Below are 11,912 nucleotides of genomic sequence, written 5' to 3' on the forward strand. Positions count from 1 at the left end.
ACAGCATGAGCTGGTATAGGCCATGCGATGCCTGTACCGAGAGAAAAGAATTACCGAAGCCGAAGAAGAGGAGGAGGAGAAAGAAAGAGCGAGTGGAGGATGAAGGGAGAAGTGGCGGCAAAGAGCCGGCAGAGGCTAAGGACACGGCTGCAGAAAAAAAATTCAAAATTTTTAAATAAAGTTGGCAAATCACTTGCCGACTTCACTTAAAAAATTTAAAATTAAAAATTTCAAAATTTTTATAAGTAGAAGTAACAGTTATTGCTTGGTTTTTTCATTGTTCATTTACATGGATATTATTTTTTTTAATTTTAATATCCAAATTTACATGACGAATAATAACTTAGGCAAATGCTAGAGTTATTTTGGCATTGCTCTCTATTACTTTCCATTGAAATGATTAGTGATTGGTGTCACAACTATTAGTATTTATTCTCAAATAAATCATATGGTGTTAAACTCTGCAAGAAAGAATTAACTATATCATTATAACAGGAAACAATGGCTATTTTGATAGCTGCGGCTTGAGGATTATTGAAAACTTGGTTTATAGCCAAACAATTTTTCAGAAAACTATAGCCAAATATTTCAGATCGATCTATCACCCCCTGGGGGTATCCTCTCCTACGCAGCTAAGTTTCCCTCAAGCATATTTGTTTTTGTACATGATTATTTCTGTTTGGTGCATACATAAAAACATATATACAATCAAGAATTTAGCAAAAAAAATGGTTGCCAAAAACCAAAGACCGGATATAAAAATTTCAATCAACAAAAAGTAAATATTTTAACAGCCAATGAAAAGGGCAGGCCTCTATTACCCCTTTAAAAAGAGGGATAACCATGAGGATTGCAAGTGTTAAATGCATTGGATATTTGGATGGAGACATTTGCCATGGTAGAGCTAAGCCAACAATGATACAGTCCAAGCCGAAAGTGGATTGGTTTTAGGGTAATCAACCCTCCGGCTGGATTTAGAGTAACTAAATCCCAAATGATTCACCTGACTAATAACATAAGGTTAAAATGATGATGATGATGATCATTAGTAAATTTGGACAATAAAATGATGGAGACCCATTAAAACCATATAAACATACATAATGAAACTACAAAAATATTCTAACAAAAAAACAAATCCTAAACTTGCGTAGTAGTGTTACAACAGTTGCAATGAGGCTATCATGATCAATATGGAACAGGGAAAAGGCAGAAATGGAGTTAAATGGGAATGGGGAAGAACCCCTCTTTCTCCCCACCTTAGGTATATTTTTGTTTATAATACAGCAAATGCTAACCCTAAAATAGGATTGTCCATGGAAATTCAACTAAACCCCCAGAGCAGATTACTGCAACTAGTTCTCTATGCATATACCGCCATTTTCAGCACCATGTGAAACAGCATTACCGTGAGGAGCGTTTGAATTGATCAGGCACACTTGGAATTCTTGCACTGGCCAAAGATTTGGAGAGTTTTTACATGACCTTTCCTTGATTTACAAAAGGTTTGGAGACTGCTCTCATCAACCTTGCCTGTATCTGTTAGCTTAACACCATATGCCTCTAATCGCCGAATGTCTCGAGGAATGGGGCTCTGCCATTCGCCATCCCACCATGCTGGTGGGAGCAGTGGCGTGAATGCGCACTGGTGGGGCTGGTGGTGGCAGCTAGACGGACCAGCAAATCTATTCCAGATGTGGCCCCAGCCAATCTGATTCTTGAGACCAGCTACTAATAGATTGCTATGGAAGCTGCTGAAGAATGAGAAGCTGGAACCTGAGAGATTCTCACCTAGGAGCTCAAAAGGTTGGTTATTGTGAGTAGTTGAAGGTTGGTTGTTGTTGGTAGTTATCTGATAAAGAAATTAAGCTGAGAAAGTTCCGAGCATACCGTATCTGTTGGCTGCAGCCAGTGCTGCAATGAGTTGAGCATAGGTTGTCCCTACGCGACGATGAGCTCCAGAGACAACAGCATGTCTGGCACGAGATGCCAGAAAGAAATCAACAAAGGCCACCCATCTTGGTGCTGGTCCCCAGTCCCTCACTCTAAAATCTAGAGACTGAAAATTTAAAAATGTATAAACAATATTTTAGATTTAAGGCATATTTTTCAAATAGATAATTCAGTCAAAATTCATGGAACAGTTACCAAGCTAGACATAAAATGTGCAGAACTTCTAAGATTAATGCCATAAACATTACAAAAGAGACCCAGAAAGGGGGACCTAAGTTATTTAGATTCATGTCACTGACATTATTACACCACATCCTTCAGATGACATTGATCCGTCCATGAGTTTGAGGGTTCTTCTCCACTCTTTCATGGGCATATACAACACCGCCCCCATCCTTTTAACAGATTGAGTTTAAGATGCCATACATTGCTTTCTGATAAAGACCAGGCAGAATGGTTCTTTCATTATGTCTATTTAGGCCTATCAACACCCCTATCTAAAAACAATGCATTCATTAAAGTGGGGTCAGGCTCTATACGAGTTTTTCTATCTTTTTTCCAATATTGTGAAGCAATGATCACAGGAACCTTTAGTTGCTTGATTGGATTCTGGATTTTGGTATCCAAAGTATCGGCAGTTACATCAATAGATTGGCTCATTAGAAAACAAAACTTACATAAATGAAGAAAAAGAGATCAAATGTACAGCATACCAAGCAATGAATTAATCTGTCAAATTCCCCCATCATACCCTTTAAAATTCTACAAATTAAAGCATCTAAAGCAGGGAGGTTATTGGGTTTATTTACAGTCTCACTATATTCTAGCACAAAACAGCAAAGTCAAGCATGGACCTGGTGTTTTCTGTTCATGCCTCCGCTAGAAATGTTCCCCTCAAACAACTTGTAGTTAAAATGAAGTACCTGCTTTTCTCACAAAAAAAGAAAAGGTTAACTGCTTAGACTAAAGCAAATTTTGTTGTACCATTTTGTTTTGGTAATAAAACTGAAAAATCTGGACAGGCTTAAGATTGTGATGCTGAAGAAAGTCCTAAACTATCAACCAAAGCTTCAAAAAATACACACTGCAGATTAGAATAATCCAAAAGAGCCCATAAGCTATATTCATTTACCTCTGCAAATTCAGTCAGGTCTGGTGTAATTTCCTTAATAAACGAAGGTGTGTCAGAAACCAAAACGACTCTTGGTCTTGCAGATCTGTTCTGATAGCTATTCAGCGCTCTCTTAATGCACCAAACTGCTGCCTTTGTTGCTCGTACAGACCTTCAAACAAAAATAAATAGTCTTTTCAGTCATTGAGACAGACCATTTAGTTGAGTTATTGATATTCGGTGGTTGGTGCAGGTTAACTACATATCTATAACTATAACAAAACCCCCTTTTCCAGGAATGCCAACTCCTGTCCTTTATCCATAAATACTCTCTTGTAAAATGTCCCTCTCTGGTTCAGTTCTTGCTCTCTGTTTCAGAAAGTGGCAATGTACTTATCAATTACATCTCAGATGGAGATCAAATCCATCCATGCATTGTCTTACATGTATCACATGTGCCCAATGGCAATACTGATGTTAATGTTATCACCAGATATGGAAAATGTTTCACAGGCATTGACAACAAGAGAAATTTTAAAGGAAAAATGCCTGTGAAACCAGTTGCTAGTCCGAACCATGCAACAAGTAACAAAATGATGTTCCACCTCCTCTTGAGTTTTAAGCAATATTCTCTTATTGACTTCTGTTGATGTAATGATTACAAAAGAGATTGTACCACATCAGCTCCTACGTATTTTGATTTCATAATCTGGTTCATGTTGTAGGACTCATTTTAAAACATCACTATGTGCTCAAAAGATAAAATAAAACAAAACAAAAAGCTTCCATGGTGCACGAACAAAATATTATCTCATCATCAGTGAACCTTTTGAAACAGCAAAAAGAAGCTTAAACTAATACACATAATTTTAAATTTTCAAAAAAAGATCAAGTGTTACATAAAGGAGGCAAATAAAAATTCTTTAATCTTCATATAGTTATAACAAAAATCTGAGTAAGTTTGTATGCCCCTTCCAGGCCCAAAAATTAACCATCACAGATTTCCAAAAATGGCAGACAGACAACAAGCAGTTTATCAAAGATGCAAGAACCAAGCACTCACAAGAATGAGAAGAGGGTTACCAAACACAAGCTATACAACTTCAAATTGATTGTTTAAAACCTCTCCCAGTCAAGCTAAAACTAAACTAGGTTGATTTATTTTCTCAAAACCCAAGTTTGAGCTCTTGGTTCATGCTAAAAACAGAAGTTGTTCCCGAACATCAGAAGAATGAAAGTTCAATTCCTAGAAGCACTTTAAGTTCCATGAATCCTAAGAGAATAAGATTGCTAAATCGATCCTTTGTGACTAGAGCAGCATGTCACTGGAAGACCCCAGCTACCCAGATTTCATATGAAAGGCCAGTGAAATATTGAATAAATTACTCATTAGCAACCTAATCCAAAGTTTTTTCAAGCAACATGAAGAATTGCAACATGCAAGAAAGCAGCTTAAAGTGTGAACATCACAGTAAAGCAACTTGAAAATACAACAGGATGTACTAAAGAACACATCCTACCTATTAGTCAGCATGCGCATGTGCAAGGCAACATCAGGATCTGCTCCCCTTGTGACCCAATTAACAGCTTCTTTAACTACTTGTGAAGGAGATATGATGACACGCATAAGCTCCCCAAACACATTAGGCCTAGACTGAAGAGACTCTGGCCGTCCAAAGAGAACTGAAGCAGCATTTTTCATTATGGGATGTATATTCTTCAAAAAGAACTGGACCGCCACTGCATCAGTCGTACCTTGAAACCTGTCATTAGCAATTAAACAAGATATAATGGTGCTATCTAGCACAATGTATAGTCAAATTTGTTTATTTGGAAGCAAAGAGGTTGGAAAGACACAAGATTGCTAAGAAAGCATGGGATGTAAGAGAGCATGCAAAAAAAATAAACAAATTAAAACAAACAAAATAAGGTAAATGTCATTCTGAGATGTATTGTCAAGAGAATTTCTATTATTCTTAGTACATAACCAAGTATTCTGTGATGATGAATTTTGGTGGCCAGTAAAAGGATTGCTTTCTCCCAGAACTTAAATGAATCAAACACAAACCGGCACTTCTGAAATTTAAATTTCATGAAGTTGGTCCAAGTCCAAAGTTATATGCATTTTCTGAAATAACTGGAATAGGGTTGTACGAAAATTGGACTCTGCCCAGAGTTCTTCATAACCACTCAGGTCTGGAACGCTACTAAATCCAATTTCCCAACTGTCAAGTCCACATTTTCTCAGTCGTATTGAACATGAGGACCCAACACGAGAGAGGGGGCCGCCGGGTTGGGAGGGAGGATAATTTATATGCATGTTTCTGTGTGTATATATGTATATGTATGTAGTATTAATAAGTATGTATATGTATGTATGTATATGTATATTTATATGTGTATATGTGTGTGTGTGTGTAAAGACAGATGACAAAAGGCAAAGCAAACTTTCTTAAGACTCTTCAAAGACAGTTCCTTCTAATAGGGGAATGCCAGTAACATATTTTCCAGTCATTATGTAGTTGGAACATGTTTGGTTGCAATGGATGAAAGCAAAAGAAAAAGCAAAGGTTAAAAAAAACTACAAAAACAGAGAAAGAGTGAAAATTATAGGTATCTATGTGTTTGATTCTTCTACTTCTACACGAAAAAGAAAAAGAAAATAAGTTTTTGATTTTTAGCAATATGAGTCATGGAGAAGGAAATTAAATAGTTCAAAAAAAGAGAAGACCATATTTAATTATATGTATGTGATAAAGAAAGACCCTGAATATGGGAGGTGGAAAATGGATTATGTGTTTTCCACCTTTGTGGTAAATATTTTTCTATTGTTGCTGTTTTATAACAGGCAAGCCTCTACCGTGCCTGAAATCAAACGAATGAAATGCTTGACAAAAGCTCCTAAAGGCAGTATCAGACAGATGCATTATTCATCACATGCACAGATGCAACCAAGATCCGAAATCTCGGCACTAGGTAACATACAACAAGTTACTGGTTCACTATGATACGGTTGGTATGATATTGTATGTGCCCCATACCGAGACAGCTCCTAACCCCTTTTCTCACTTTTTATCATGATACAACCCGAAACTAAGAGGTACAGGTCGGTATAATATGATACACTTCCCTATTTCAGGTGATACTGGATTGTATAGGGGGTTTTGCTTTGTTCGGACTGATATGGACTAGTTTGACTCATATATTGAGCCGAACCTTATGATACGGTGTACAAGTTGGTACGGTAGACCTTGAATACAACTACGGTTGCAATTCACTATACTAGAAAATGTCACATCTTGAAATAAGACTTACCAGATAATAGGGTGCTTCCAAGCCCTCCAATTACTACAAAGAACATTTGTTTCCGTTGGATGTTCGAAATTATCCACTCTCATTATTAGATCTCTTCCATATTTTCTAGCACAATCATTCTTCCTCCATAAATGCTTGACTTCTTTCAGAGTAAATGAAAGGTTGGTATAAGAAACGTAATCTCCAAAAGGATATAATCCCCTGTCAAAGAAGAGAAAAAAAAATCTCTGCTAAGGACATACTTTCTCATCATCAGAGCTCGTTTATTGCATCTTTCACTTATTGCTAGCATCAGCTAAGATATTGACAGCTTATGTTCTCTGCAACAAGACAGTGGAAGAAATCCAGTAATTGAGAAATATACTAAATAACAATAAACAGGGACCTGAATATGCTAAAAGGTGGGACCAAGCCTAAACATTGAAAGGCTTAATTAGACCCAGAAAAAAAAAAGAATAAGGTGATTTAGCCAAAGAACAAAATGCTCCTGCTTACTAAATACTGCTCAAAGTCATTAAAGAAAAAAGAGCTTGAGAGAGAAACCATGTGCCTGGTTTGCCCGATGATCAAGGAACGATTTAACATGACACTTAATGCTGCTGCAGTTAAAATCTTGTACATTTCATTTCCAAACCCAGCTTCTGATGCTTTCCCTATCACAAAACCTTGTCTGCAAAACTGATGTGGAGGTAGCTCTCGGACTCTAGCAGCTCCTGACAAGTTAATTAAATGAATGAACATTGAACACCGACACCTGTTTGAGAAATCATGTTGTGCCTACTCAACACTAGAGCAGCAGTCACATAACTTGAATACACTGCACTTGGGTTCTGGTTTCTAAATTTCCAAAGTTCATTTCACTGTATTTTAGGATGGTTTAGATGAGTTTCATTCCATAAAATCAGTTGCAGATTATATCATTAACCAGCCATGCTATAGGCCCAAACTCAATTTTTTTCTTTGAATTGCATGTTCCATGTCCATATACATCAAAAGTGGTATTTCTGAAAAAAATGTACAGATCAAGTCCCCACAAATCATTGAGTCTGGCCGCTAGAACTGAACACTCATTTCCTTTACAAATTGGAAAATATCAAATAACTGAAGCAAGACCAAGCAAGGAAATTGTGACAAAAAATTAAAGATTAAACTATAGTTTCTATAGGTGTAAAAATGAAACTGACAATATAATAAATCTTAAATTTTGCAGAAATTGTACAGAAATTCAGCATGTAGAAGAAAGCATTGCACAAATGCAACAAGAGGCTTGTAAAAGCAATAAAGACATAAGCATATATTATCCATTTTTTCAAGTCAGATGAACAGTAAATCCAAATAATGCAGCTAGCAAATACCAAAATCTTGAACAAGAGGCTACCAAACATCTGTCTAATCCATATTACTGACATCTGTCAAATGCATATTACTGATATCTGTCAAATCCATATTACTGTGGTAAACTACTAACAAGCTTGATTAACAGCTCAGGCATTGAGCCAATATACATGGCAAATGTATGGTTCTGGTAAATAACATCAAAAAGGTTATAATGGTTTCAACCTACCCCCGTTATATTACTAACATTGATGATGTTACAAATATATGTTTGTGTGCGTGTGTGTCAACTGCTATAAATGCACTAAGATGTTGCTAACAATCATAACTGGTTTACTAGAAATTTTAGCACTTCAAGGTTTTGATAAATATTCATATTGATATACTAAAGATTGATATAAGACCAAACTCTTGAATGTCAGACTAGGATATACGTGTCAAGTCAAGGCTACTGCAGTATATCATCAACAAGCTTGTGGTTCTAATTGATGTCATCAAGAAGATTTTAATGGGTTCGACCTACCTCTCTTATCCTATAAGGATAGATGCTGTCATACAATATATATATATTCAATATGAGCATTATAGTGGTGCTACAAACATTTAAAACAGATTTTGTAGACATTATTGTTACTTCAAGATCCTCTTTTTTTTTTTGGTGAAAACTTTATGATCCTCTTTAGTTACTACTTAGGTCAAAACTTTCGAAGAATATCTTTCATAAGACCAATATTCCACTGTTATATCACACTATAGTAAGTCATTAGACAGTTAATTATTTAATAATAGGTTCCATAGTTACTGTTGTTGAAACTTACCCTTAATGCCCACCTTTGAAATCAGATTTCCACCTTAACATTACAAAAAGGAAACTTGCTTGCCTCTTTGGGTCCTCCCACCAACGCTTGTTTCAATCACTGTTTTCTCAGAAATATATATCCATTTTTTTTTCATTTTGACGCTTCTCAACAAGCAAAATTTAAGGTAGAAGGTATACCATCTCCCATCTTAAAACATTAGCAACACCATCCACTCTATCCGGCTAACTCTATGAGATCCATCACTCCCACTCCTACAGTTCTCCTTCACCAATTATGACCTGAATCCAGTTTGTACTTAATGGAACCATAGTGAAATTAGTAAAAAAAAGCTGAAGTTGGTTTTCATAAGATGAATTCTTGTCGGAGACAGCATAAGAACTACAAAAAGCTGATAGATTTAGAGCGTACCATGTAGATCGAAGTGGCGTTTGATGATCTCTCGGACCCTCAAGCTCTCCCTCTCGGATCCCCCCGCGAAGACCTCCCCCATCTTCTCCACGGAGGCGCACGAGGGCCTCCGATCCCCGCTCTCCACCTTCTCCTCCACCACGGCCTCCTCCTCCTCCTCTACCTCCGCCTTATCCTCCTCCTCCTCCCGATACCCAGGCCCATCGTCCTGGGCTCCGAGGAGGGAAGGCTGGACGAGAAGGTCATCGGGGTCGTCGCCGGCGGCGTCGAAGGGGACGCGGCGGAGGTCGTCGGACGGGTGGACGGATTGGGTGGAGATCCAGAGGAGGAGAAGGGCGGTGAAGGCGGCGCCGAGGAGGAGGAGGAATCGAGCGAGGCGAAGGCGGTGATGCCTCCTCCGAGACGGCGGCGGCGACCCGAGAAGCCTCATCTCCCCTTAGATCTCGCAGACGAGATCGAATCCAGGGCTTTTATGGGGTTTATCAAAGTTTACCAAAAACAGATCCGGGGATCGTTAAAATACTCTGCTTCCAAACTAGGGACTGCTTGTTAATTTTTCATTTCATTGGTATTCCATCAAAAGCCTGCAAGGCTGCAACCTATCGGCAGTGTTCATGAGGATGATTTGCAAATTTATTTAAAACCCCTAACGAAATTATAAATTTGCAAGTTTTTAACGGAAATGCCTTGGTAAAACTATTGCTAAGTCCCTAGAGTATTAAACGATAACAATTGCTATATTTTTTCAGTAGTTAACACTAATTGCCATATAGGAATTAGGAAACCACCGTCAGCATTCAATTTTTAACCTCTCTTAAGTGGAGTGAGAACCTAATTAGATATTTAACATCCATTTATTATTCTGCATGTTCCATTCAGGTACTGCTCATTGTCTGCCATCCTGGGACAAAAAGTAGAGATGTAATTTTTTTTATAAATTTAGATGCATCCCATAAGTCATTTTTAGATCCACCATCTTCAAAGAGGCTTCATTAATATGATTTTCAACTAGTTTTCAGCATGTCAAATGCCCATCATGGTTTTTAGACATTGAAAAATAGAAATTCAATTTTGTTTTCTATCGACATAAATAATATGTTAATCAAATAAAATTTCGTGAGTATATATTTTATTTGTTCATAGATAGATTTCGCTTCTCATAAAGATTTTCATCGACTAGGCTATGCATGAACAATTCACAAAGTTTCTGGGTGCGTTTTATTTGTATCTAGATCAACAATTTTTTTTGATGAAAATCAATGATTGGCCTTGTTTCTTTTACCATCAATGCATTATTTTTAAGTATAACAAGATCAAATTGCTTGACCTTTTATATTGGGATAAAATTTTTCTAGAGCACATATTAAGTCATAACAACAATAGTGATAGACCTATTGTTAATTTTTATTTCATAAGTTCCATTTGACAAATCTAAATATTGTAGTTTGTATATGAAATTAAAGAAAGACGAATTTCTACCAAGTCACGGAAAGTAATAAACCATATTTTAGGTGCATTGCCCTAAAGTTGAGCCAAGCATACAAGATGTAGGGGAGAGCATTCCTGGCTTCATGATTTGGTTTTTTAGACATCAATCAAATCAAGATCTATGAATTTTGTATGCCAAATTAAGATAAAAGATAATTGGTTAAAGGTTTATGAGTATAATTTTTTTATCGCAAAGTATATTTATATGTATAAAGATCTTGCGCCACATAGGGTCCCAAAATGTATTATAGCTCGGTCCACGAATGCATTTTTTATACAATTAAGCCTAGTGATGTGTGTAACATGCAGGCGGTTACCAAGCAATTAAGGGCATGCTCGCTTTCTTGATAATGGACACCATCAACTCTTATGCGATATAAACAACACTCGGGGAATCTCCAGCTACATACATTTGTATTCCTATGCTGACTCTTTGTTTCTTTCAAGCCTCACTTTCTTTAAAATTTTTGTCTGACTTAAGCATCGGAGGATCTTCCATTTGACAAAGTCCGGCAACTTTCAATTTTTTTTTTCTATTTTGAGATTAGACTCAACTTTGAATAGACCTCTTCGTTAGAGCTAATTATGGGTCGGGCCTCAAGTTTAAACTCTATTCATTTTTAATCGGGCTTCGGGTCGAGCCAATGTCAAACCGAGGCTTTTCTATGCCCAAACTCGGCCCATAATCAGCTTTACTTTTCGTTCGAGCACAACAATTCGAGCACGGTTCGACCACTCCTTGTTTGCCGGCTCATCTGGTCTTCTCAGCTCGAATTTTGGGTGGGAACATTATTCATGAAGATCTCGGTACATTTTATTTATACACGAATTAGTGTTATTTAGCTAAATCAACAATTAGCCTTTTCCTTGTAGCTTGCATCAATGGCTTGTGTTTGAGAATTGAAAGATGAAATCTTCTGTAGATAATGGTGCATATTGGAAACGCAAGTTGAGCTAGAGGTTTCTTCAAGTTAGGTCATACTCCTAATAGCTTGGGCTAAGCTTAGCATGACTCGGTCTTGCTCGTGCCACTGGAAACTTGCATGGTCCTTTGTGTTTCCTTTATCTTCTAGTTATTGCCCTTTGGGGGTTGTACCACTGGAAGTATCATATCGTCTTCCACGCCCCACTCCGAAATGGTCAACCTGGTCTCCAATGCAGCAGCTAATGCTCCTGCTCTAAATTCTCCATCTCATGCAAGCTGCTGTTTTTAAAACTCTGGCCCAAGCTACTGATCAGGAGGTGAAGGCCACCAATCCTTTCCTCCCATGAGCATTCTTGTTTGGAACTGTAGGGAAGCTGATAAGCCAGCCTTTACTACAAACCTGCAGGTGTTTGTTTACTGTTTACCAGCCTGATATTTGTGATTTTGTTGAAACTGGGTGCTTCAATTGATCAACTTCATTACCATTTACGTTTTACCTGGGAAAGAAAAAGTCCATACCTTCTATATATGTTCAAGGTCATGCAGAAATTAAGGG

The 11,912-nt window shown here is 37.4% G+C and overlaps 1 protein-coding gene across 2 annotated transcripts; it reads right to left on the reverse strand.

The window, feature by feature from the left end:
- Positions 1-1,049: 1,049 nt before the first annotated feature.
- On the reverse strand, positions 1,050-9,399 carry LOC103708101. Of its 2 annotated transcripts, none has more exons than XM_008792880.4 (8): positions 8,944-9,399; positions 6,930-7,092; positions 6,380-6,580; positions 4,585-4,827; positions 3,086-3,236; positions 2,808-2,876; positions 1,891-2,059; positions 1,050-1,791 (listed from the first exon to the last, which is right to left on the reverse strand). In XM_008792880.4, the coding sequence occupies exons 1-8, from the start codon at positions 9,371-9,373 to the stop codon at positions 1,430-1,432; spliced, it is 1,788 nt and encodes a 595-aa protein (XP_008791102.2). In that variant the 5' UTR covers positions 9,374-9,399; the 3' UTR covers positions 1,050-1,429. The 2 variants fall into 2 exon arrangements, with proteins under 2 accessions (XP_008791102.2, XP_026660828.2); XM_026805027.2 differs by having other exon boundaries at positions 2,808-2,879.
- Between the last annotated feature and the right edge of the window lie 2,513 nt (positions 9,400-11,912).

The sequence above is a fragment of the Phoenix dactylifera genome, chromosome 14 (genome assembly GCF_009389715.1).
Source record: "Phoenix dactylifera cultivar Barhee BC4 chromosome 14, palm_55x_up_171113_PBpolish2nd_filt_p, whole genome shotgun sequence".
NCBI classification, from domain to species: domain Eukaryota; kingdom Viridiplantae; phylum Streptophyta; class Magnoliopsida; order Arecales; family Arecaceae; genus Phoenix; species Phoenix dactylifera.

Bases quoted from the DNA above. Each gene is read 5' to 3' on its own strand.
- LOC103708101 (XM_026805027.2), bottom strand. From the start codon at position 9,373: ATGAGGCTTCTCGGGTCGCCGCCGCCGTCTCGGAGGAGGCATCACCGC. The intron at 7,093-8,943 runs GTACGCTCTAAA...TTAACTTGTCAG, and splicing joins ACGCCACTTCGATCTACATG to GAGCTGCTAGAGTCCGAGAG. The intron at 2,880-3,085 runs GTAAATGAATAT...TTGTGAGAAAAG, and splicing joins ACCTGACTGAATTTGCAGAG to CAGGTACTTCATTTTAACTA.